The sequence below is a fragment of the Pyrus communis genome, chromosome 16 (genome assembly GCF_041283825.1).
Source record: "Pyrus communis isolate YQ-2024b chromosome 16, ASM4128382v1, whole genome shotgun sequence".
NCBI lineage: Eukaryota > Viridiplantae > Streptophyta > Magnoliopsida > Rosales > Rosaceae > Pyrus > Pyrus communis.
Genome location: NC_142580.1, coordinates 17,714,557 through 17,741,209, shown reverse-complemented (window position 1 = coordinate 17,741,209; position 26,653 = coordinate 17,714,557). Strand labels below are relative to the sequence as shown.

At 37.7% G+C, this 26,653-nt stretch overlaps 2 protein-coding genes and 2 long non-coding RNA genes across 5 annotated transcripts; 2 read left to right on the top strand and 2 right to left on the bottom strand.

Annotated features, from left to right (window-relative positions):
• Positions 1 to 11,473: 11,473 nt before the first annotated feature.
• LOC137732804 (uncharacterized) lies at positions 11,474 to 11,914 on the top strand. Its single transcript, XM_068472071.2, has one exon. It carries the CDS (start codon positions 11,474 to 11,476, stop codon positions 11,912 to 11,914), a length of 441 nt encoding a protein of 146 aa, XP_068328172.2.
• A 292-nt stretch (positions 11,915 to 12,206) lies between these two features.
• LOC137730796 (homeobox-leucine zipper protein HAT22-like) lies at positions 12,207 to 13,499 on the bottom strand. The gene is made up of 3 exons (XM_068469768.2): positions 13,152 to 13,499; positions 12,762 to 12,841; positions 12,207 to 12,662 (listed from the first exon to the last, which is right to left on the bottom strand). Exons 1-3 carry the CDS (start codon positions 13,497 to 13,499, stop codon positions 12,392 to 12,394), a joined length of 699 nt encoding a protein of 232 aa, XP_068325869.2. The 3' UTR covers positions 12,207 to 12,391.
• Positions 13,500 to 19,624: 6,125 nt separating this feature from the next.
• On the top strand, positions 19,625 to 21,131 carry LOC137732462 (uncharacterized). Of its 2 annotated transcripts, XR_015957534.1 has the most exons (3): positions 19,625 to 19,769; positions 20,598 to 20,696; positions 21,018 to 21,131. It is a non-coding gene; the product is annotated as an uncharacterized LOC137732462 (long non-coding RNA). The 2 variants fall into 2 exon arrangements; XR_015957533.1 differs by lacking the exon at positions 21,018 to 21,131 and having other exon boundaries at positions 20,598 to 20,894.
• A 119-nt stretch (positions 21,132 to 21,250) lies between these two features.
• On the bottom strand, positions 21,251 to 22,282 carry LOC148690081 (uncharacterized). Its single transcript, XR_015957535.1, has 2 exons — positions 22,151 to 22,282; positions 21,251 to 21,548 (listed from the first exon to the last, which is right to left on the bottom strand). It is a non-coding gene; the product is annotated as an uncharacterized LOC148690081 (long non-coding RNA).
• Positions 22,283 to 26,653: the final 4,371 nt, after the last annotated feature.

Sequence of the window (26,653 nt, the reverse complement as noted above, 5' to 3'; positions counted from 1 at the left end):
AACTAGCGACTAATTAGTGGCTTCGTCACGACAATCCTCTTCTGAAATCGGAAAGACTCACATACTGTTAAGTACTCTTGATATTAATTGATCGGGAAGACTCACAGACTGTTTTAAGTATTTCTTGATATTAGTTGTTCATGATTTATCATACACTAGGTATTAAGAATTATCTATTTAATGTTGCTACTGTTTGTTTAGGAGTTTTTTAGTAAGCATTGAACTGATCCACCACGTGTTACTTTTCTACAACAAAATTGAGTACGTTAAAGTTATTATGATTGATGAGTGCATATCCTGTTAATTCTTTTCCTGACATAAAATGTTTATCCTTATCATCGATCATCGCCTTATTAATCGGCTGGAATATTACTTCCTTAAAAATTTATCATTTTCATTCAATTTAAGTGCACATTTTATCGAAAATTAAAGGATTAACCATATATATAACAGAATTAAAAGAAGATTTGCTTGAAAGAGACTTGTCTACTGTGTTTCCCTGATTGATTGGAAAGAAAAATATTCCCAAAAGAGCCAATACCACCCTGCAAGTACTTACCTTTTAGTTGTGCTCATTGATATCGGATTATTGCTGGTACAATTTATTGTTCAACAGTTACGACATTTTTTTTCACAAAGCTAATATGCATGATAATAGCAAGTGGCACTTTGTAGAAAGAAGTTAAGTCATTGTATAACGGCGTGAGTTTAAACCTCATCGGTGATTAATTTAACATCTAATCTAATAAAATCTATCGTTTAACCCAAAAAAAAAAAAAAAAAAAAAAAAAAAAAAAAAAAGCATGATAGTAGATGTGAGGACATCATTTTCGTACTTTGTATTTGGTTTTCCTACTTAATGTGACTAAGCTAATGTGCATGCTAGTGGTTGGGGTATGCATTTTCCTAAAATTTTATTCCTCTTCACTTAGAAGTGAGAGGTCTTAGGTTCGAATCTCGTGGATGGCAAATTTGATACCAAATTAGGCTGTCATTGTGTGGCTTAACCAAACTCCCCCTCCCCCTAGTGTAAAAATATCAATGTATTAAAAAAAAGAACTTAATAAAAGTTCTATCACTTGACAAAAAAATAGGCAAATACCCAAAAATAGAACAGTTTCTTAATCTTAGGATAGAAATATGCACAAAAATAAAATAGAAGTACGATTTTTCTACACTTTGAAATGACTTAATTACCCTTGTATATAAATGGGTTATTTCTCCCATTTCTGATTTTTCTCTCTCTAGTCTCTCTCTCCCTCTATCTCTCTCTCTTCTCTCACTTTCTCCTTCATGCACTATCTCTCCCCTTCTCACTATGCACACAGTGCATTGTCATCCCGACCAACACCGTCCAAATCGAAGCCACCACCAAATTCATTTCGTCTCCACGAGTCCAAAACACCTAGCCATATCAAATCTCATCCCCGATCATTGGGATCGAAACTCAAGCAGGCCGCGAGTTTTCCGGCCATTTTCTGGCAACACGGCAAACAATCGAGGCCCAAGACCACCACCATTGGACTCACATCAAGGGTGGGAACAAAGCCTAATCATTAAATGTTGGTGTTTTGTTTGATGAATTTTTCAGGATTTGTCCACTGTATGTACACGACATGCACATGATATGCTCACAGATCTGAGCCAACCCAAAAACCCAAATGAATCAATACTTAGAAGTTAAATTAAGGTTTGTATTTCATGTTGGGGCCTACGGGTTGTGGAATAAATTTCAAGTTTTGACATGCTACAAAACTAGGATGGAACAATTTTTGGTTCAAGTGTCCAATTGCAGAAATTTTTGAAATTTTTTCCGTAATGTGCATGGCTACATCTTAATATGAGAAGCGGGAATGTTTCACTAGTTATGATGCACGTATATTATGCCTCGGAATTTAGCGAGTATGACCACAACGTAGTTGGCCTTGGCGATTTTTTTTTTTTTTTTTTTTTTTTTTTGAGAAAAATCTTAGAGGATGTTAAGGATCATGCATGTCCATGAAATAACAACAACGAGTATCATGTTTTCCACATGCACGGTTTGGCGGTGATTAATATATGTAACAAGACTTTTCAAACTACCACTGTAACCTTATATATGTAACAATTATTTTTTAATTATATGCATAATACCAATAGGTTGCCGTTAAAGTTTCTTATTAATGTGAAAAGAAGCTCATTGCTCGATCCCCAATTAAGTGCATATCATGTGCATGTAATGTACATAGGATGTGCATGCGGTGTGCATATAGTGTGTATAGGGGTGACATTGCAGGTGATGACATCATTTTTCTGATTTCAAAATAAGAGCTGTGAGCTCTAGGTTTTTGGAGTTGGAATTTTTTTATGAAGTTAGCCATGCACGCCACATGCACGTTATGAAAAAATTTCACAAATTTCTGCAATTAGACACTTGAACCATAAATTGTTCATTCCCAATTTTGTAGCATGTCAAAACTTGAAATTTATTCCACAACCCATAGGCCCTAACATGAAACACAAACCCTAATTTAAACATGAAACACAAACCCTAATTTAACTTCTAATTATTAATTCATCTGGGTTTTTGGGTTGACTCAGTTCTGTGAGCATATCATGTGCATGTTGTGTACATATAGTGAGCAAATCTTGAAAAATTCATCAAACAAAACACCAACATTTATTGACTGTGCTTTGTTCCCACCCTTGATGTGAGTCCAATGGTGGTAGTCTCAAGCCTCGGTTGTTTGTCGTGTTGCCAGAAAATGGCTAGAAAACTCATGGCCTGCTTGAGTATCGATCCCAACGATTGGGGACAAGATGTGTGACATGGGGACTCGTGAGAACGAGATGAAATTGATGGTGGCTTCGATTTGGATGGTGTTGGTCGGGATGACAGTGCATCGTGTGTGTATAGTAAGATAGGGAGAGAGTGACAGAAGAAAGAGAGGGATGGAAAGATAGAGTAGAGAGAGAAAAATCAGAAAATGGGAGCAAATAACCCATTTATATGTGGGTATTTTAGTAATTTCTGTTTGTGCATGGTATGCATGGCTTGTGACAACCCATCCCTAATTTTTCATGTAACTTTCTCCCCACGTGTGTAAATTGACGTTTTTGCTCTTTTTGGCAAAAATGGAACCTGATGTTGACGTAGTTATTCGATTCTTAAATTATTTTTCTTGTTATCGTAATTAAATAGTACTCGTTGTTACGAATACGTGAGCGGGAGTTAGACCTAAATCAGAGTTGTAACGAAAAAGTTATGCACAGTTAAAGTACGCTAACAACGGAAAAATTTGGTACACACATGTGTTAATTTATCAGTGTGGGAGACACTGTTAGTGATAAGGACACAGATTTTTGATGTACGACTTACTGTACAAACTCTGAAAATCTTATCCCCTTCTTCTTCTTTTAAAAATAAGACACGTGCCCTTTTGCCTCACACCAATCAATTCCTTTCCCACACTATTGCACCCAATCAGATTTTTCTTCTTCTCAACCAATCAGAACTTATATTCTTTCTCTCTCTCTTATTCTCTTTATCTCTCTATCCCGAGACTCTCTATTTTTTTGCAACAACTAAGAACAACCACTAAACTCCACGGATCAAGCCAAAAAATTCCACCATCACACTCGTCTCATCCTCACAAACCCAATCCTACAAACCAATCGTGAAATGGTTGAGTTTTGAACACCCAACTCGAAATCTCCGACTTGAACGAGTTTTCCCCGACGTGTTCCTAGTCGAGTTACAAGATTTTGGGACGTTTGGAAGCTTCCACACAACTCCATCGAGTCAATAGCCTAAGTTTGAAGTCGAGTTGACGTGGAAACACACAGTTTCGAGGCGAAGAAAATAAGTCTGAACCTTTCGAGGCTTTTTCAAGCTACTTCTATCCACCTATTGGCCTTTTGAAAGGTACAATCTTGTTCTACTCCTCAAGAGCTTCAATTCCATATAAAGTGCATTAAAAATGGTTGAGAAATGAACAAGTTTTGAATTTTTTTCCAAAAACGGGCGACTTTTTCCAGTTTTTGCCAAAACCAGACGGCGGCGGACGGCAGAAGTCACCAAAGAAGAAGGATAATATTCCGTCAAAGTTGACAGAATATCCTAATGCCGTTAGGTTTCATTACTATGTCATGGGCTGGGCGGCGCATAAGGTCGCGTTTGGCTTTTAGATAGCATGTGCTTGATGTGCACGGGTTCGTGACGTCAAGTAGAACATTTTTGTATATTCTCCCTCTGTTTAAGCAAATTATGGGGGTTTTTCCTAGCCTCTTTGTGTATGTGTTAATTAATTAATTATTTTAGTTATTTCACATATAGGAGAAAATTATCCTGAAGAAGTACGAGGTCAAGTAAGGCAAGGAGGCTACAATCCGACCACGTACTAGTGAGTGAGCATTTGTTTATATATATATATGATATATAAAGTTTTATAAATTCCACAAATGCTTTTGAATTGATTCATGCCTATTATGCCATGATTAAATAATGTTATAAGAAATGTTGTACTATTGTGAAATGCTAAAATAATACTACGGGATGCGCATGTAAGTTTATTATGTTGACTAGAATTATTGAATCGTTATGGCATGCTTATAATTATGTAGTTTGTTCATCATTGTTGCACCCGATGTTATTGCTCACGCGAGGCCAGGGCAGTCTTTCACTTGTATGTTCACATCCACACCACACGCTCGCTTTGGATCCAAGTAGGTGACAGTCATGTTGTACAGGTTGTAATAGGCAACTCCAACATCTTGCCGTACAGGTTGCAATAGGCAACTCCGACTCGTATATGACCGCGAATAGCCTCAGTTTTCACATGATTGTAGCACTAGAGCGTATATTATGATTACATGAAGTCCTATCGTATAGGTTGCATTAGGCAACTCTGACTTGTGTGCTAGCATAGATTGATGACCATCAATTCAGTCGTACAAGTTGCATTAGGCGACTCCGACTTGTGTGCTAGCATAGATCAACGAGCATCTAATTTTATTATGCTATTGTTGAGATATTGTGATTGGCATATTTCTGGAATTATTGTTGATTTGCATTTGATTTCATACTTATACGTAGTATGATTTTCTGGAAACTATACATGTTTTACAGCGAGGGGTTAGTATGTTCAGAAAATAAATGTGTTTTATAAACCTTTGTTTTTGCCTACTCACCCTTCTATTTTTCGCCCATCCAGGTCTTAGATAGCTGAACTCTTTGTGGCATACGAGGAATCTCTGACAGTTCTGACATATCTATAATTAAATGTAAGAGCTATTCCTGTTGTGTATTAAGTACTTAACTAGTTTCGACTGCACTACCTATGTCGTTTATGCTCAGAACATTTGTGTTTTATGGGTTCTTCCCATTATTGTGCACACACTTTATTAGCTTAAATAAATCCTAGTTCAATTTAAATTTATCCATATTTTTCTGCATCACTTTCCTTTATGGTTACGTCACCTTCGGGTGTTGCCCAGCACGCCTCGACTTCAGTCGGGGTGTGTCATGGCCGATTTGTCCTATTTTTGTCCCAAGATTAAGAAATTGTCCCAATTTAGGGTATTTTTAAAAAAAAAAATCATTATATCATGTACAAGTTAAACACTATCCCGAAGGAGTTCACCTTGTAAGTTTTTTTTTTCTTTTCCCAAATTGAACTGAAAGCTTATGATTTTTATCCAAAATATCCATCACTACAATTTTAGATAGTCTGCTCGAAAGTGTTTTAAAAAATAACTAAAATCACTTTTAGATCACCACAAATGCTAATGATAATGTTACAAAAAAAAGTTCAAAGTACTTCTGAACTAAAAGAGAGCTTGTAGTACTTTACTTCTTCAAAAAGCACTTTAATGATTTTTCAAGAAGCGTTTAGATTTTTATTGAAAAATTCGATGTGTTTATAGAGGTGGATCCTTGCCGGATCTTCTTTGTGAGGATCCCTGAGATCCTTCAATCATATCCGTTCATCGTATATCGTGCGGCCAGTTTTTGTCAGGTATTGTTTATAGTCAATTTTAAATTAAAAAAATCTCCAATTGAATACTAAAATATTCCTCTCTAGTGTTTCTCTAGGAGAGTGGCAGGACTGGTAATTATGGCGTTGGCCGTATAATTCTGGATGCTTGTGCTCGACAACTTGTGAAGATCACGGCTGGGAAAGTGGATTGGTTACTACGACATCTGGGGGAGAAAATTCGTGGGTATTATTGGATAAGTTTGCAAGTGGTGCAGCGACTGATGGAGGATATGGTGATGAAATTTGCAAAAAGATTGGCTCTTACTTTGGAGGAGCAAGATTAGTTGTTATTGATGACAAGGTTAGTGTCTTGCTCTGCACCGATAAGGCATTTCTGGTTGGGAGAGTGCTCTCATGCAAGGTGTTTAACAAAAAACAGTTTAAACGCCAGATGTTGAATCTGTGATGCCCCAAGGCTAGGGTTACGATAGTGGAGATGGATGATGGGCTGTTCTCGTTTGGGTTCAATAGTGTACGAGAATGATTGATAGTGCAGAAATGAGGGCCATAGTTGTACAATGGTGCTCTACTGGTGTTGGCGAAGGCGGACAACTCGGCACATCTTGCAAGTATTCGTTGAATTTGTACGAGTTTTGGATTCCAGTGAAGGGATTACCCCTTGCGTATATGACTCGTCACATAGGGCAATTCATCAAGAACCATATTGGAACGCATGTTCTTACTGATCAGAGTCAAAAAGTGATATCTTTGGAAGTATATTATGCATTCGAGTCGAGATCGATATTACAAAGCCGCTACGACGAAGTCTTTTGCTATCGTTCCAAGGTACGGAGGTGGGGATTGATTTGCGCTATGAAAAACTCCCAATTACGTGTTTTATCTGTGGAATTATTGAGCATATAAAGGAGCAGTGTGTACAGTTCAAAGGTAAGAATGAGGATTACCTTTCAAAGCAGTATGGATGATGGTTCTAGAATGATGTGTTGAGTGATAACTATTGGCGACCACAAGGTAAAAGGTTTGGGTTAGATGCTTCACAGGGATGGTCCATGATAGCGCCGCTGCATGTAGTGGATGGGGAAAGTATGAATGATGCTACAGTGGTAGATCAGAGAAAGCTAGAGGAGACACTAGTAATGGCTGCCGGGGGAGAGGGTTGGTCAAACAGCGAGATTATTAGGGTGGAAACGGATGATACCATAATCAATGGGGACATTAATATTCCTAATTTGAATGTTAAGGTTAACCCGGAGGAAACAGGGGAAGATGCTATGGCAGTTATGTCAACTCAGCAAATCCCGTTAGCTTGGGAATGAGTAGGGTTGACCTTGTTTGGAATTGATTTAAATGCACCACCAGTTGTGCATGGGGAGACTAGTTAAGGCCAATCAGCTTCAACGGTGGTAGGAATAGGCAATGAAATCAACATGAATCAGATGAATTTGAATGGGCCCAGGGGTGGAGATGCGGTTATGTTGGGCCAGCTTGTAGGCTTGTTGAGGCATAATGTGGCTTTTGGGAAAAATAAAGGGGTTCGGTTGTACCAGTTGATAAGGATTCGGGGCTAAGATCAAACCCTTTCAACCTCATGCCTATTATTAAACACCATCAGAGAACCAGAAAAAGGTGACTACGAAGACGTGTCGAGAGGGTTGTGTCGACCTCTTCTTAGCCTAGTGTAGGGGATCATGAAGTTGCATAAGTACATGCATTAGGGAAATGTGGGACTTAAGAAGATGAGAAAGGGGTGGATCATCGTGGAGGATAGAGAAGGTTGCTTAATAGCTCGGTGCTTTCTAGTTCATCGGCGGAGGTTGACAAGGGTCAACCCGCCATCAGCAATGAGTTGTTGAAGTTGGAACTGCCGGGGGCTTGGGAACCTCTGGGCAGTTCATGCACTCCAACATTTAATATCTATTCAAGATCCCACTATAGTGTTCTTATGCGAGACAAAAAGTAAATCTCGTTACATGGACCGGTTACGTTTAAAGCTAAATTTTTATCGTAGTTTTACTGTTAACAGCAGAGGTAATTCAGGAAGTTTATGTGTTTTATAGAAGAATAAAATAAATTTGTGTTTAAGATCCTATTTCCAGAACCATGTTAATTTTGATGTGGGCGTTCCAGGGGATACAATGTGTTGGAGATTTACTGCTCTATGGATTTCCAGCCACTTGTAATAGATATAAATCTTGGAGGTTGTTGGAGACTCTTGCTAACAATGAGACCACACCTTGGGTATGTATTAGTGATTTTAACGAAATCATCCAAGCCAACGAGCAGGAAGGGGGCAATATTGGATGGGATAGGCAAATGGAGGGGTTCCAAAATGCGGTGAACCTTTGTCGGTTGGTTGGCCTTGGTTTCTCAGGAAATAAGCTTACATGGTTCACGAAGAAAAGGGGTGGAATCAAGGTGAGGTTGGATCGAGCGTTGGGTAATCAAGAATGGATGAATTTATTCCCTCGTTTTAAGGTGCAACATTTAAACAAACCTTCATCTGATCATATTCCGGTTTTGCTTAATTAGTCGGGACGCACACCAATCTGAGGTAAAAAGAAACTTCATTATGATGGCATATGCATGAGGGTTGTAATGAAGTAGTATAGGATAGGTGGAATCATATTGTGGAGGGCTGGCCAACGTTTCAAGTTACAGAGAAGATTAAGATGACGCGAATGAAGCTCAGTAACTGGGCTCGTAGCAATGCCAGGTCAGGGCCAAGAAACATTAGTGAAGTGGAGGACAAGCTTACGAGTTTGTTGGGTCAGCCATTCACGGAAGAATCTATTGATTAGAAAAATGAGCTTATTGGAAAGTTGAATAGATTACTTGAATAAGATGAGCAGTTTTGGAGACAACGGTCGAAAAAGAATTAGGTTAAACTTGGTGATCGTAATACTAAGTACTTTCATCAGAAAGCTAATAGGAGGCAAAAGCGTAACTGTTTATATGGGTTAATGGATGATAATGGGTGTTGACGTGAGGACCACAGTGGAATGTAAGAGGTTGTGGTGTCGTACTTCAAAAAGATGTTTAGCTTAAGTGGGGTGGCGAATTTTGAAGACATCTTATGTCATATCACGCCTTCAGTGATGGAGGAGATGAATAACTATCTTGATAACCCATTCGCGGATGAGGAGATTAGAAATGCTGTGTTTTAGATGCATCATACGAAAGCACCGGACCCTGACGGTATGTCTCTAGGTTTCTATCAAAAACACTAGGAGGTGGTAAGTACTGATGTTTGTAATAGGGTTTGGTCTATGCTCATATCTGGTCAAATCTTATGGAAAATTAACTATACCCATGTCACGTTAATCCTTAAAGTCAAGGACGCTAAGTTAATGTCACAACTACGCCCTATTAGTTTGTGCAATGTTTTGTACAAAATAGTGGCGAAAGTGATGATGAACAGGTTGAAGCTTATCCTTCCACATGTTACTTCTCCTACTCAAAGTGCGTTTGTTCCAAGGCGATTAATTTCTGATAATTACTTGGTAGAGGCTGAAGTGGCTTATTATATGCATAAAACGGTCATTGGGAGTCAATGGCTTTATGGCATTGAAGTTGGACATTAGCAAGGCATACGATCATGTGGAATGGAAGTTTCTCGAGGCTATGATGCATCGCATGGGGTTTTCGGATAGGTGGATCCGTACAATCATGTTGTGTATTACAACGGTGACTTACTCTTTTAAGTTGAATGGAGACTGATTGGGTTATGTGCATCCTGAAAGAGGTATAAGACAAGGGGATCCGTTATCCCCTTATTTGTTTGTTACGTGTGCAGAGGGATTCTCGGCATTATTAACAAAGGCCGAACTTAATGGAGATTTGCAAGGGATAAAGGTTTGCCGGGTGGCTCCTAATATCCACCATCCATTTTTTGCTGATGATAGCTTTCTCTTTGCCTAAGGTACACTTAGTGAGTGCCAAAACATTAAACAAGTGTTGTGACTATATGAAATGGCTTCTAGTCAAATGGTAAATTTTGAGAAGAGTTGTGTTTCTTTCAGTCCCAATATTACTAGTTATGACAAGCAGTTACTAGCCAGCTGTCTTGGTATGAGGAGAGTGGAATTTCATGATAACTATTTGGGATTGCCGGTATTAATTCCGAAGTCGAAAAAGGAAACTTTCGCGTATGTCGAAAATGGAAAAAGTTGCAAATTTGGCGAGGTGGAATCCTAAGTAGTGCAGGTCGTGAGTTATTGGTGAAGACGGTGGCTCAGGCTTTACCTCTATACTCTATGCAATGCTTTCTTCTTCCCAAATCGTTTTGTGAAGATTTGAACGTGATGATAGCTAAGTTTTGGTGGAGTGGGAACCCGGGTAAAAGGAAAATACGTTGGCTTAATTGGAGGTACATGTGTAAGCCCAAGCACGAGGGAGGCCTTGGATTTAAAAACCTTTATGCATTTAATTAGGCATTGTTGGCTAAGCAAGCATGGCACTTTCTTCATGATCTAAAGTCTCTTGTATTCCGTGTCTTCAAAGGTAATTATTTCCCTACGGTTGATTTTCTTGAAGCGAGGGTGACTTCCAATAGTTCATATGTTTGGAAAAGTATCACAGTTTTGAGATTGGTGCTTCAAAAGGGACTTCGGTGGCAGGTGGGTAATGGGAAGAAGGTTTGGATATGGCAAGATAACTAGGTGCCGAGGGAGTCTTGTTTTCGAATCTTAATCCCGCCACTAGTGTAATGGGGTGTTGATGCCAGGGTGGACAGATTAGTTTGGGCGGAGTCGAAACAATGGAACGTTCAGTTATTGAATGAACTTTTCTCCCCAGAGAAAGTGGAGCTAATTAGAGGGATTCCATTAAGTTTACGGGATATGGCTGATAGTAAGATTTGGCATTATGAACGACATGGGAAGTTTACTATCTGAAATGCCTATCATGTCGCACAAAATTAATTGGCGTTAGTGCTGAAGGTGCATCTGGATCCTCTTCCTTCTTCTAACTCCAGTGGAGATAAATTATGGAAGAAATTATGGAAAGCCTGTGTTCCAGGGAGGGTGAAAATTTGTGTTTTGTGTACATGCTTGGATTCTCTGCCTACAAAGTTGGAACTTTGCAAACGGAGAGTGTTGAATGAGGAGATGTGTGTAGCTTGCAGTGGCCAAGTGGAATCCACAAAGCTTATGTTGCGAGCTTGCAATGTGGCAAGAGCGGTGCGGTTTCGAAGCTTGGGTATAAGGGTGGATACTGGCCAGAGAGTGTTTTTATGCATTGGTTAGCCAATCTACAGTTACAGTGTCCTACTTTAAGTTTTGAAATATGCTTAAGTTGATTTGGACCTTGTGGAAGCATAGAAATGAGGTACTCTGGAACGGCAAGTCGTTGCCTCCACTCGAGATTGTGCTCCAAGCCGAGGGTTAGATGCAGAAGTTCCATAAATGGCACAAGATAGCAAATAAGAAGTTTATCTGAGAAACTCAGACGTGGATGAGACCTACAAAGGGTTGGGTTAAGTACAATTTTGATGGAGCATGAAGTCAAAACGGGAACTAGGGAAGTTTAGGGTGGTGATCCGTAACCATTTGGGTGAATTTGTTGCCCCTGTTGCAAGTCTGATTGAGGGGTCATGTTGGGCTTTGCACGTTGAATTCATTGCAGCTCGACGAGCTATTTTGCTAACGAAGATTCTAGGTACGATGAAGATGAAGATTCATTTTGAAGGAGATGCTAGTTTGGTGCTGGCAGCCATGAAAGGCCAAAAGGATGATTATTCAAAGTTCGGCCCTATTATAAATTATTTGCGCTGTTTTATTACGGAGTGGTCGATTCTGTTGGTTAGTCATATCCAGCGGGAAGGTAATTCGGCGGCGCATCAGCTTGCTCGTATGGGGATTACTAGTGCTCAAGAGGCATTATGGTCTAAGGAGCCTCCGGATTTGATCTGGGATATTCTTTTAGAGGAGGGATTGTAAGCTCATATCTATTGTTCATTTGAGGATAGGTCTATTGTTGTGCGGGACGCTCTTTTCCTTCAACCGGGTTGAAATCCCCATCAAGGTTTTTATCGAGACTCAATATGCACACTATCCTTGGTTTGTACGTATTCTGATTTACTTAATGAATATCGTACCTTTGCTTCAAAAAAATAAAAAATTACAATGATTTATGACTGCATGATGTACGATGAACAGATGTGATTTGGATCCTCATAGGTGTTTCTAATAGAAGTGCTTTTAAAGAAGCATTTCCAAACAAGCAAAAGTTATGATAGTTTAACATTAATTCTTCTTTTCTAGCTTATTCTTTTCTATAATTAGTACAACACTTGGACCACTCATTGTAATTCATTACTTGTTGCACCTATATATATTGGCTGTGGTTATAGCTATGAAGTTATACCATGCAATCTCTCTAGTTAATTTGTACCGTCAAAGCCGCCCTGCAATTTATTAATTACTACTCTTTCGGACCACATTGAGATCTTCTGCATTCTTTGCAGCAGCTGGGTTATTTTCATGAGCTTTTACCATTTTCTCACAAGATGGGCACACCGGAGGCATTGTAGCCTTTGGAATCTGAATGTACAATGGTGATGTTCCGTTCGCATTTAATGATTTCAACTCCTGCAACTCTTTCTTCAACCTTCGATTCTCGTCACTTAGACTTTCACAACATTTCTTTAAGAACTCACAGTCTACTTCTGTTTGCTTCAACTTTGTCCTGTGATGCATAGACATCAGTTAATGGGTGTTGCCTTTTGAGAACATATATAACATGTCAAATTGTTTGATATGAGAATAATTTCTATTTATGAGTCACCTTGCTCTTCTGTTCTGAAACCAAACTTCAACTTGTCTTGGCTTCAGATTTAATTGCTCAGCAAGTGACTGTTTCTGGACCTACAAATTTTGGTTGAAAATATAAATTGAACAAACTAATAATAATATTAAGAAATTAAATATATAATAACAGTTCTTGACAAAGCAAGCCTTCAATCTCTTTTCTTTATCGTTTTCATTAACCCTTATGCTATGCTGATGAACCAATCTTCATGACGAAGTTTTGAAAATAAAATTAAAATAGAACAGCTCCCCCTTATGCACTTGAGTTCAAATCCCCTTTCTTATAGTTTTTATATAAATTTAAAATAAAATATCGTTTATATCTAAAATAGAATATGGTTATATCAGATGAAAGTTTAATACGTACCTGATTAAGGGTGTTATGCCGGTTGAAGCTCTCTTCCAACAAGGTGGACTGCTCTTTTGTGAGCCTCAGCTTCTTTCTCACACCATTTTTGTTGTTCATGATAACACTCTTGTTATTGGTGTGATCGATGCTTCTCTCATAACTCTCTTCATCTTCATCCATGGTCCTCACGCTTGATCCATTTGCAATGTGATCGTCCAAATTAGGAACCTCCTGTTTCGGGCAAAGCGCAAATGATAGGTCCAAGCAAACCAGAGGATTATCCTTCTTCTCTTGCCTTGAAGCATATTCACACACACCAAGCCCTAGTTGGAGCTTTGTGTTGCATGCTTCTTCAACATCACCCATTTTTGTGTGTGTGAGAGAGAGAGAGAGAGAAAGAGAGAGATATGAATATAATTGTGAAATGGGAGGGGGAATAAAGGGATATTTGATAGAGATTTTATTATGGGAGTTGAATTTCAATCAGTTATTAGTCCTAATAATAATTTTGATTGAGGAATTACTTACACCAAATGACCCGTTTTAATGTACTAATGCAAAGTAGAGTATATAATAGAAGAAAGAGTAAAGGAAGGCGTTAAAAGTTTGACTCCCATTAGGAAACCCGAACCTCCTTCAATGCCATATGTTTGACTTCAGGAATTCCATGGCTTAATGATTTTTCTTGAGCTCTTTTTTTTTTCTCTTCCACAAAGTTGACTTTTCCTCGGAACAACAATATCTACGTCCACTCTTAAAAAACAAACAAAAAGAATTCATATCCAATAATTTGCAGAATTTTGTTCAACTATGGAACCTCTCAAACAGTGAAAAGTGAAGGCATCTTTCCACGGATTTAAAAGAAAAAATCAATTGAATAGAAAATCGTTTAGCAATTTAATTACCATCACTATGTCACTTTTGTTTTGGTTAACTGACTCACTGCAAGGAGGATGTTTGAAAATGACATCCAAGGCTCGTTTGGTATTTAGAATTAGTATAAATTATGTAACTCATAGAATTTAAGATGTATTAAAATGAAGGAATAAATAAATTTTTATTTTGTGGCGATTAATATGAAGGAAATTTATTTCTTATAATCTCACTATGTTGGTGGGGAATAAAATAAATAAGGTTTCTAAGTAATTCATCTTTTACTTTCAAGTCTAAACAAAATTTATAATTTCTTCATGAACCCTAAACCCTAAAGCCAATCGTAAACAGCAAAAGAGTCCTTTATGATTTAATTCATTCTAAATCTTCGTCATTGAACTACATTGCTTATAGGAGGACATCACACATTTCTTAGAGTCTGAACATCCTCCTGAAATACAATATCGGATCATGACTTTCTTGTTATGGGCTATCCTGTAATGTAATGCAATAGTTTTAACCATTTAAATTTTATATTCCTATTCTTTCATCATCTTATCATGTAATATGCGTTTTTTATTCAATTATTTTTGAAGATCTTATAAAAAAACGCATAATTGCATGATAAAGATGAAATGATGATGGTGAAGAAAATCAAATATTGCCTCTTACTGTTGATGTATTTTCTAACATGAAAGAAAGATGTCTGTAGATATATATACAATAATCTTAAACATGGTTAGCCATTCCAACAGAAAAGTGCGGCATTAGTTAATGGCGGAATACAACTGGGAAGGGCCTTTCTTTCACGTGGTCACGGATCTACACGCAGCAAGCAGTATTCTGTGAAATTAGGGATGCGCCAATGAGCCTAACTTTTAAAATTATGATGATATCCAGTTAGCTAGGGACGGACTGTATATGTACTAACTAGGGTTACTCATTAAATAATTGTGATTGTGATGTACACTTTGTAAATGGTAATATCATTAATCATTATCTCGACAGATGCATGCCATATAGTATGTACTAATCAAAATGTCATTAGACACACAAAAATGATCCCCTAGTTGACAACCTCTCTATAAAAGTAAATCTTATCAGTGCGAGCATATTCTTGCCTCCAATACCATCCCATTGGCATTATTGCAACTGCATTATCACTCATCACTCTCCACATTTAAAAATTAATACATTCAAGACTCTGAAAAAAATAAGTAGGTGGGTAAGAGGTTTGTAGCACAGTTAGTTAAAAACATTAGCACTTATTAGGGTCGGTCTTGAGGGTAGCCGGAGTAGGTGGGCCGCTTCCCCAACTTTTATGTTATTATATATATCTAAATTAATATTATAAAACGTGTATGTCCAAATAAGAAGTTTACAGGATTTGAGTCTTTGAGTCTTTGTTAATAGAGTTTTGTTAAATGTACAATTTACATTTGACTCTGTAGAATGAAGTTTTCCGAAATTAAAGTTCAATCTTATCTTCGATAACTATGTCACAAGAAAGATTCAATGGGTTGACTATTTTATCTACATAAAATTAATTAGATTATTTCCGTCTAAAAACGTTAGACGTGTAGTACTTAAGTTTAATTTTTTATGATATTTGTGAGAACACGATTTTTCAGGGTCGCAATAAAGTTAATCGGAATACAGTTACCTCGATTGGATCAAACGGAGCAGTTGTGCCACTATTACCCTGTTCCGAGGCAAGAAGCAAAGTCCAAGCGACTTCGCTAGAATTATTATACTTATTTTTCAAGACATAGGATCTCATCCAATATAAAGTCATCCAAATCCCTTATAAGTGTTAGAGTTACTAGAATCTAGGAATTGGTGTGTGCTGTAATTAATCACAACTCATAAGAGGGTGCAATATCTACTTCAAAATATCCTCTAGGGTCCTTCCAACTTAGAACAAGGATTCCATCCTAAAAAGAAGTCTCTCTATCTGAGTTGGTATAAATACACCCATCTAGGGTTCGTCTCTAATAACGTTATCTTTGTACTCTGATTCTCTTGCCTACTGCTTGAATCTAAAACTTGCTTACTAAGTTAACCGTCGAAGAGCCTTTGGCCAGCACATTCCCCTCATTCTTAGGCTTGCTCATGATTGTTCTCTGTTTTCTAGGTTACTCCGATTTGTACCTCCACCATCTGAGGTGATGCACAAATTTGGTTCCAACAATTGCTCCTTGGTGTACAACAGTGGCTCGGTTGTTACGAGACATTACCTCCTCTAGTGAGAGTCTTGAAGAGCTGGCCCGGCTAAGATCAAGGTCGTGGTTCTTCATGAGTTATCGGTTAGTATTTTCAACTTCTATTATTAATTTTTAATAAAGTAGTTAAAAAGAAAAAAAAATTTACTTGTTTAATATTTTTGAAATTGGCAGCATCACTATGATCTTCAGGGCCTCAATATTGATAAGACCAAGTATATATACAAGATGTTCTCCGGCAAGTCCACTCAGCAGAATAGCAACCTCCACAAGTATTATGAGAAATAGTAGGATCCAAATATTGCTCTAGCAGCTAGGTGCCCCCAGGAGTTGGTGAACTACCCTGAAGATTGGACGTGGCGCTATGGCCATCTTCAGGACGAAACATACCTCGTAAATAAAATATATATTATTACCACGTCCAATCTTCGGGACGAAACATACCTCGTAAATAAAATATATATTATTATACTTTAATAATACTTAGTAATATTTCAATAATTTTTTTTAATATACACACTAATACGTACTTCCTTTGTTTAACAAAAAAGAGAGAAGGCCAAAGCCATAAATAGGTCGAAGAAGAAACTTCTCCACCATTCCGGCTCGCGATGCTTCTCCTATAGGATAGAGGAGTGACGTTAGGTAAGCACATATTTATTTTAAAATTTAATACATTTTAATCTCTATTAAACAACTAATAACATATTTGTTAACATTCTTTAAATTGCACGTGGGATCAAATTTTCTTGAGATTGACGGAGCAGCTCCATGTAAGTTTGAGGCAACTTCGCAGCTTCCCCAGACATCTCGATCGAGGCCGTCGTTCTTGCCCAGGATGTGGGTCTTCACATCATGACGGACACCTTGATCAGAGCCTTAGTTGTAGGCTAGAGAAGGTTTATCAAGGCATTATGACACACCCCGACCCGAAATGTTTATCTGGACTCCGAATCGAGCTGTGATGGCCGACAACATAAAGTTGACGAAGCTATATAGTGTAGTGATGTGGGAAATACAAATAAATTTAAGCCTAAAAGTGACTAAATGCAAGAGTGCGCATGTGAGTTGAATTGAATCCAATTCACATGTGATGTCAGAGCATAAGTAAAGTACATCAAAAGTCGGATAAAAAATATACCATCGAATGTACTCTCTTATACCAACATTTGCCAAGAATCCTCGTTGACACAAAAGCTTTGCTACTAAAACCTGAAGGGGCGAAAAATAAGGGTGAGTGGGCCTAAAAATAAAGCTTTGTAAAACCTTTTAATAACCCCTCACTGTAAAATAAGTATAGTTTCTAAATATAACATACTACGTATAATATGAAAATACTTACCGTAGCCAACAATATTTTAAGAATGCAATACTTCACAATAATTCATAAATAAACACATAACATCTAATAATTACAATATCTCTCATAAACAACATATCATATCGAGTGCTCATCAACATATGCTGATACACGAGTTCAGGCAAAGATACTGCGACATGAACATGACTGAGTGTAACAATGATTTACGCTCTAGTACTACAATCACGTGAAGACTAGCGCTATGTGCATCACATACAAGTCCTAATTGCCTATATCAATCTAGAATAGAACTGGCACCTACAATGGATCCAATGTGAGTCTACCATGCGATGTGAACATGCATGTGAAGTCTGGCCCTAGCCCAGATGAATACTACCACCAATGTAGCACACAATGAACAGATAACGTAAATATGATCATGCAACGGTAAAGCGATAATTCAAGTCGACATAATACTATTCAACGATTGTACAAATAATTAAGGCATCCCAAAGAATTTATAATGATCTCATAAATCTCATCATTACGACATTTCTTATAAACGTTAGTTTAATTATGGCATCACGTAGAGAATGCATTATTAATATGTATGGAAACTAAATGAATATATATACCATATAAAAGACAAGACCCACTCACAGATACTTACGAGGTCGCAACCGTTCGAACTAAAAAAGCCAGAGTCTTCGATAGTAATTGCACCTAAGCATAATATTGAGACCCATTAGTAAAACTCAATTGAAATGATTAAATTTGGATTAAAAAAAACAAAATAAAATAAAAAAAGAGCACGAATTTTGGAATTAGGGCATCGAAATACACTAAGAATGGTCTTGACCAATTTTCGTAAAAAGTCAATGAAAATTCAACAATCAACCAAAAAGTTAACCGAGCCACCAAGCTGATCAACTACAGTAAAACTTCGGAATTTCATGAAATGGATGCCAAAAAAGGACTCGGGACATCGAAATTAGCGTAGGAAGGTTTTGGAGAAAATTTCGAAAAAGTCAACACAAATCAACTAACAGTCAATAGGAAGTTAACAGAATATTCCTCCAGATTCATAAATAAGTCCGGGTTAGCCGGTTCAGATCCTTTTTTTTGTATCAGGTCGGGTCAACCAGTTTAATCTTGTAGGTTGCACCTGCCGGACCCAACGAAGAAGAAGATCGGTTTCTGGGCATTTTGGTCAGAAAACTTTTCCGACTTCGTTCAGCTTCAAATCTCAACCAAAACTCATCATTTAAATACCAGAATGAAGTTAGTAAGGTAGGGGATTCGAGTTACACCACGGGTCCTTCGTCGGAAAATTGGGGAGACTTTTCTCGAGCTATCTCTGCGTCCAAACAACACCAAAGCATCTCAAACACGTCCTAATTGTACTCCTAAACACGATCTACGAAGATTTGAAGAGTTTTTGAAGCTTACCTTTGCCAGGAATGGCGAGAAATCACTAAAGAAACTTTTGAACAGTGGTGGTGCCACTGTGCAGAGAGAGAAAATAGGAAGAGAGTGGCCACGTCCAGGGCTTTAGGGTGTGTGACTCCGTCATCGATTGCCATGGAAAGAGTTCGTGAAGGTGGTGCTCGCCGGAATGGCGATGGTGGTGTGATGGTGGTGCTACGTGATTCCCAGAGAGGGAGGGTGAGTGAGGGAGAAAGAGCTAATAGAGAGGGGAACGAGAAAACCTCAGGGAAGAGAGTCCGAGAGATAAGAAATGAGGACACGTGGTGAGAGAGGACAGTTTGGGTGAGATGTGGATTATTACAGTGTGATTTTGACCCTGTTAAGTTTGGCTTATTACTTCTCTGCCACTATCCGGGAAACTATATATACACTTTATTTATTTTGTTCTTCCCTTCTATCTCTCTCTCTTGCTCTTCTCCCTGTGACTCGGAGGACGACGACGGCGAGCTATTTCCGTTCGAAAGCCGTCGAATCAGACCTCATCGTTTTATCTATCGTCTCCCTTTCATCTCAGGAACAAGAGACACCCGTTGCATGCGCATGCCTCGATTTGTTATGGTTTCAACGAGGATTTTCAAAAACTCCTCAGAGTTTTCCCACGTTCAGGAACAAGAGACACCCGTTGCATGCCTCGATTTGTTATGGTTTCAACGAGGATTTTCAAAAACTCCTCAGAGTTTTCCCACGTTTTTGCGACTATTCCGGTGAAGATCGGCGTCGAGGTTGGCCTCAAACTATTCCTCAGTACTTAAGGTACCTTCTGCATCTATTGCATGTAAAGATATGCTTCAAATTTTTTTTTCAATATAATTGGGTTTTAGTTAAGTTTTCATAGATTTTTTTCCTTTAAATTTCTAGGTTGTGAACAAATTTTCGTTAAATTTTTGGGTTTTTTTTGTGTGATTTTATCTGAAAGTTCTGGTTGCCTTGAAGGATGGTAAGAATCCCACCCCCCCCCCCAAAAAAAAAAAAAACTCTCCTCTCTCTCTCTCTCTCTCTCTCTCTCTCTCTCAACTCTTGTGGATATTATATTTTGTTTGATTGCAGATTTTTTGGTTCTTAAAAATTTCCAATTTGTTTTATTTGGTTTCCTCTTAATTTTATTTATGATCTATTGTTGCCTAAAAATCTATGAAGGGTTTGCTCTTTTGATTGTGGACTAAATGATTTGAATGAATTATGATAATCTCTTTAACTTTAACTAGCTTAATCATGTTCAATTAGAAGCCCTAAGTTTTCATGTTGGAAAATTATCCCCAAAAGATCTGTATCTTAATAGTTAATTCATTTTGGACCCTTGAATATGAGTATCAAACGCTTCATAGATGGCATTGCAACTTCCAGTTCATGTTGAAAGCAGAAAGTGCTTTTGCAGATTTCAGTGCTTTTTTTGTCATTGAATACCTTTTGCAGGTTTGGCTTTTCCACTGCAATTTGGTGTTTTGTATTGGGCTCTTAGCATAAGTTAGTTATTTGTTGCACTTGTCTTATGATTATCTGGTTTGATATCAAATTATCAATATGTGTGATTTTTTTAAATTTTCTCTTATATGTGCTCACTTTCAATGTGATGTGAAGCAGTTGGCTCGTTCATATGGATGTTTCAAACAATATGAAATGCTGTCGGACATTTGGAAAGTTTTCAAAGAACCTCAGGTTGGTCTCTCTGGGCTTGCAAAGGTAACAGAGCACGAAATTGAATTCTAATACTCTTTTATTGATGTCTCTGTTGATCTATTTATTTGCATTCTAATGCTCATCGCGTACAATTCATTTATAATTAATATGGAATGGTTGGTTTCAGGGGCCAACTGAGAAGGAACAAATTTAATCACCTTTTTCAAATGTTTAGTTTTTAATTAACAACTCTTCTCCTAATTCTTTTCTTTGACACTTTTAATCTCCTTTTTGGATTTTGATAATTACCCAGATGAAATTTGTGATTAAATTTTGTTGGATGTTTTAATTTAATTTAATCTATACTTTGTGTAAAATATGCAGGGGAGTTCAAAGTGAAGAGGGCAAGCATAAATTAGGCTTCTGTATCTCAATCTGATTGTTTGTAGATTTCGTACGATTTTTAATAGGGCTATCTATGAAAGTTTGAATGTAAAATCCGTGTTATGTTTGGTACGCGCAGGACGGAACGGGACAGTTGTTCCATTCTTGCGTTTGGTACACGCTGGATGGAACAGAACCAAAAGATTAAATGACTAACTTACCCATGCATCACATGCCTTACAATAAGCACTAGAAAACCCCAATTAATTAAAAACCAGAAAACTTTCAACAAGCTATCAGTCCCAGATTGTCTTGGATGTAAGCTGCATAGAGGTTAAAGGCAGGACCAGTAATTTTGTGGGCAAGTTCAGGATTGAACACAATCTGACTTCGATGATCAGTCTGGTCGAAGATAATGAAATTCTTCGGGCAGATGCTAGAGGTTTGAAATTCAACACCATGGAAAGGTTTAACGTTTACTTCTTCAATTCCAAATCAATAGTAAATGCCCTCACTCTTCCACAGGAAAAACTAAATGGAAACAAAATACCAGAGTTAATCAAACATTATCCAACACTTCGCACAATAAACACACAAAGAAAACCCAATTAGTCCAACGAATCAAAATTTCAAAAAAAATGAAGACTATTTCATTAGTCTAACAAAGCAAAAGCTCATTAGTCATTACTAAACTGGAACCTGATCAAATCACAACACAAAAATCAAATTAAAATGATTTATTAATTTGAGCAGTTTCCTAGCAACATAAACAGAAGCTAATTACACAGAAACACTAGAAAACAGACAATCAGCAGAATTAAAAATTACTTGAACAATTAATCCCAATTCAAAACCCTAGATTATGAATCCAAACCAAACTACATCATTCATTATATCATATCATCCAATGAAATCAACAGGAACTACCTCAAAATCAAACAAATCAACCTTCAAGCCCTTTAAAAACCAAAACCCAGAAAAGTTACAGCAAAAAAATGTAAAGATCAAAACTTTGAGAGCAAAACCTAGGGTTTAAGGAGAAGATGGCAGATTAGAACCAGATTATCAATTGCAGAGGATCATATAATATTGTGAAAAAAAAATGAGATTGGAATTGGATGCAGAGATCGAACTTGGAGATGCAGAGCTTTGAGTTCCACTCCTTCAGGAAGAGAAAAGAGAGGCTACGGGAGAGGATGAGGAGGAAGGTTGCGAGATACCTGGGAGATGCAAGCGGCAGAGAAGAGGGAAAGAAGGCGATAGGGTTTTGTTCTGCAATTTGGATGGTGTAAACATTGAAAAAGGTAAGGGGCATTTTTGTCTTAAAATGTTAAAATTTTGTGTTCCACGGGCGTAGAATGAGTCGTTCCAGGGGGGAGGCGGAACGAAAAATCAGTTAAATTTCGTCCCGTGGGACAGTGCGTTCCACGGTTTTTGGGCGCACCAACCGTGGGATGGAACATCTCGTTCCACTACGCTCCGTCCTGTCCCACCTACCAAACAGTACCTAAAGTAAAGGAAATGAAATGATTCGCCGCACAAAACAATCAACGACAAATTACCTACAGTTTAATAATTTTAGTTTTTCCGAAAAAAATGAAAAAAATGTCCTTGCGCTAATGTTTACACAACAACAATATTCGTTGCGCAAATACCTACCTAGGGAAATGCTTTCGTCGCCATTACTTCAAGTCGACAACATATTTCATGGTTCTAAATCTTGCACCACGAATCACTTCGTTCCTTAAAATTTAGTGTGACATACAATCCTTCGTGTTTGTAAATCTTGCGCCATGAAGTTCTTCGTCCCTTAAAACTTAGTGTGATGAATATCATTTTCATTGAGCAAAAGTTTTTGCGCGACGAAGATCTGTGTCTTCATCGTGCAAACCCTAACTTCACAAGCCTTGTGCGATGAAGCATTCGTCGTGCATTCGTGCAATTTTTTGGGTGACGAAATTCTTCTTTGCGTGGTAATTGTAAAATTTAGTAATGTGATAAACATCTATTAAATAGTTAGGTCGATTTTGAACACATAACAAACATTTAATGAACAAATGACAAACATGTAATAAATTAGTAACTTCACAAGGACTATGCATTAATTTAAAGAGGAAAATTCTTCAAATACGCAGATCAATATTCTCCTCATAACCATTCCCGACCCATTTTTCCTTAACCACTACTGAGTTGACCCTCATCACTCGTCTGGATTGACAATTATGGAAGACCTCCATAAAAAAAACCCATGCAGTAAAAAACGTTTCATAGCCTTGAACACTCTCATCAGTCTCTCAAACATCTTTTCATGATCTCGTGTTGCGGTCTACAATCTGCGTGCAGTAAAAAACGGTTGAACACTCAATTTTTGTACGATCTATTTGATAACTATTTCGTTTTTTATTTTTTTTTGTTTTTATGTTTATCTTAGAGATAGAGGGATAACATACGGAAGAAATGAGGGGTTTAGACGAGTCGTAGAGGAAGGATATATATAGGGGTATGCTATCCACACACCTCATTTTACTTCTCACACACCCTTGATAATTTCTGTCCGTTGATCTTCTTCAATTCATCTGATCTGACGGTTGAAAATTGAAAATGTGTGTAAGAAGCAAAATAGAGTGTGTGGATATCACACCCCTATACATAGTGGAAAATATATAAAGGATAATAGATAAGAAGAGGAAGACACAAAATGAAAACTAAAAACCAAAATTATTTTAAGTTGTTTTCAAATTAAAAATTTTATTTTCAATTGATACTTAGTTGTTTGTTGCCTTCTCTTATCACCCATCTTCATCCCTTCTTTTTCTATGTACTTTCTTCATATATCAAACACAAAAAGGTGAAAAACAAAAACAAAAAAACTAAATAGCAATCAAGTGGGACCTGAATTTTTGAAAAATGAAAAACATGACTGTAAATATGAAGCCGACAGCAAGGGCCAGGGATTGCATTTGACAATAATGCCATCATCACAGATTGCATCTTGAATGAAAGATGCCTTCAACATCGAACTATTGGAGAGAGGGAGTGAGAGTGAGAGTGGGGGAAAGCAGCCAAAGAGTGACATGACCAAAATAAGGAAATTATTGGTGAGGACAAAACATGGATAATGATTCAAGCGTGAATGGCTTTGTTTGACATGAAACGTAAACGTGAATTTCAGTTTCTTCTCTTTACCTGCTCTGCAACACAAGAGGGGGCGGAAATGGACTTTACCTTCCTGTTACAAATTATTAAAGCAGTTCCACTCCATCCTTCCCCTCTTACCTTTCTTGCATGTTTAACTCCCTTTCTCTCACATTTACTTTATCTCTAGCTTATTCTTACTCATAGGATAAACTTTCTTGCTCTATAGTCAGTGCATGTTGGTGAGCCAATTTGTCAACTAATTTCGAATAATCATTATTCGAACGCCTCCCTCTTGTAGCTCTTTACTTAGCAGCCTTCTTGCCTCGGGATCTCTTGGGTCAGTGCGACCAATTCAATTGGGGCTTCAATGGTGACTCTTCGGTAGTTGATTCATGTAAAGGAGTGTCGTTCAACACAACTTCTAGACCAATAGGAAGAACTTTGTACTTTGGAATATGCTTCACATTGTTCCAACATTCGTGCCTTGTAAATGAATCTTCTTCTACATGTTGCACCCTCCTCTCATTTCCCGTGACCAGGTCATGACTGATCAGCACCCAAGTCTCAAACAAAGCAACGTCTTCTCCAATCAACCAATTTGCCTTCCCACTCATTTTTTTTTTTTTTTTAACAAAAGGATTTAGAAAGTGGAAAACAAATATAGGAGATTGTGGTAAAAATAAATATTGAATTGTAGTGTGGTATGAGGAATGAAGAAGATGGTTAGGTATTTATAGAATTACAAAAAATATTTGGTATATTTTTTATTTTTTTACCATTGGATTAATCTTCGCCGTTGATTTCCATACTATTTGGAAATCAGACGCACCTAGTTGTGTGAAGTGGCACAACGGTAAAGTGTTCAATTTTTTTACCATTGAAAATACAACGGTCCTGACCATCAGACTGTTGAAAATCCACTAGTCTATGTTAAGCGGTTTAGAGAGTCATTGGACTCTGTCTGCTTTTATTTGTCTCGGGGCCCGCCATCCATTAGCTGATGTCATGCTTACGTCGTGCAACATCAGCAGGAGCAAACCCTTGCAAACGTTGGCTGCACAACGGACTTGGTGAAGCCCACGAATCGCCCCCTATTTTTTGGGCTGTTGGAGCAACCCTTCAGAATTTTGGGCATATTTTTTTTTTCTTTTTTTTTTGAACAAACCATATTATCTACAGAGGAGGTGAGCTTAGCCTCACATCACAATAGACTAGCACTAATGTGGTTCAAATTTGCCTTTGGCGAGAATCGAACCTAAAAACTCTCATTTACAAGTAGAGAGGAAAGTAACTTGACCGTAGTACTAAATGGTTTTTTTTTTCTTTTTGAACAAACGATATTATCCACATTAAGAGGTGAGGGGGTGGACTAAGCTTCATAACAAGCTAGCAATAATGTTGTTCAAATTCACTTTTGGCGAGAATCGAACTTAAGATCTTTCACTTACAAGTGAAGAGAAATACCGCTAGACTGTAGTACTAAGTAGCTAGAGTTTTGGGCAATTTGGCAGCCCTTACCTTTGCCTTTCTTCTCTCCACTGGAATTTGCTCTTAGGCCACAAGTGAGTCTTCAAAGAGTGTATATTAGGAAACAGCATGGGACACACCTGTCTACGCCATTTCATAAACAACAGAATCACAAGCATGGGCTCAGACATGTTTCTCAGTCCCTTAATCAATAATTCTCTCTCCCTCTATCTCTCACACACCCACACACACACACACTCTCTCACACAATATATATCTATATTCGTTCTCCAACTTTTCGCTCCGCAAGTATATGAAGCTTTTCATTCAGCTGCATAAACGATGAAATCCGTGTACATCATTTTCTTATGCTTCCTTGTAACAGTTCTATGTCTTTCTTCCCACAAGATCAGTACCGCTTCACGGACTTCTCTCCCGGGAAGACGACCCATGAGAAAATTAAGCATGTCATTGACCAACAACAAGGTTAAGTATCAAAAGTTGAAGGTAGGTTTTTTTTACATGATGCATAATGTTTTTATTCCAAGTTTTCGTGCAATTCATGAAGTTTTTCGTGATGGGACTTCAACTATTTTCATATAGGGTCCAAAAAAGATCTGTTCCCAGTTCTCACACATACCAAATTCCACTTGAAAAATGAATCCTGCTCAAGCTTATTTTCTTTGAACACAATGCATGAGTTGATAATCATAGTGTTCAGTCCCCGAACAGTCCGCTCAGTGACAGAAAACATAGTATTTTTATTTTCAAATTTGTATGCTGAAACTATCTGATTCTATTACGATAACTTTTTTTAAGTTCTTTTTTAGTAGATGATTGTGTTTGTCTTCTACTTTTATCCAAAATCATCGCTGGGGTTGTGTTACATGCAGGTCGTTGATGGAGACGGAGAGTCAGAAACATCGAAGTTCCAAGAAATTCCAGTAGTAATCAACTTTTCAAACAGCAAGAGTGATTTAGACGAGCTTGTTTATCACATCGATTACCATGGAGTGACCACTCATCCAAAT

What these genes read in the sequence shown, in the direction of transcription:
- LOC137732804 (XM_068472071.2), top strand. Translation starts at nt 11,474, where the DNA reads ATGAAGTCAAAACGGGAACTAGGGAAGTTTAGGGTGGTGATCCGTAAC.
- LOC137730796 (XM_068469768.2), bottom strand. Translation starts at nt 13,499, where the DNA reads ATGGGTGATGTTGAAGAAGCATGCAACACAAAGCTCCAACTAGGGCTT. An exon ending in GGCATAACACCCTTAATCAG is followed by an intron (nt 12,842 to 13,151) that starts GTACGTATTAAA and finishes CAAAATTTGTAG; the next exon opens with GTCCAGAAACAGTCACTTGC. An exon ending in TTTCAGAACAGAAGAGCAAG is followed by an intron (nt 12,663 to 12,761) that starts GTGACTCATAAA and finishes TATGCATCACAG; the next exon opens with GACAAAGTTGAAGCAAACAG.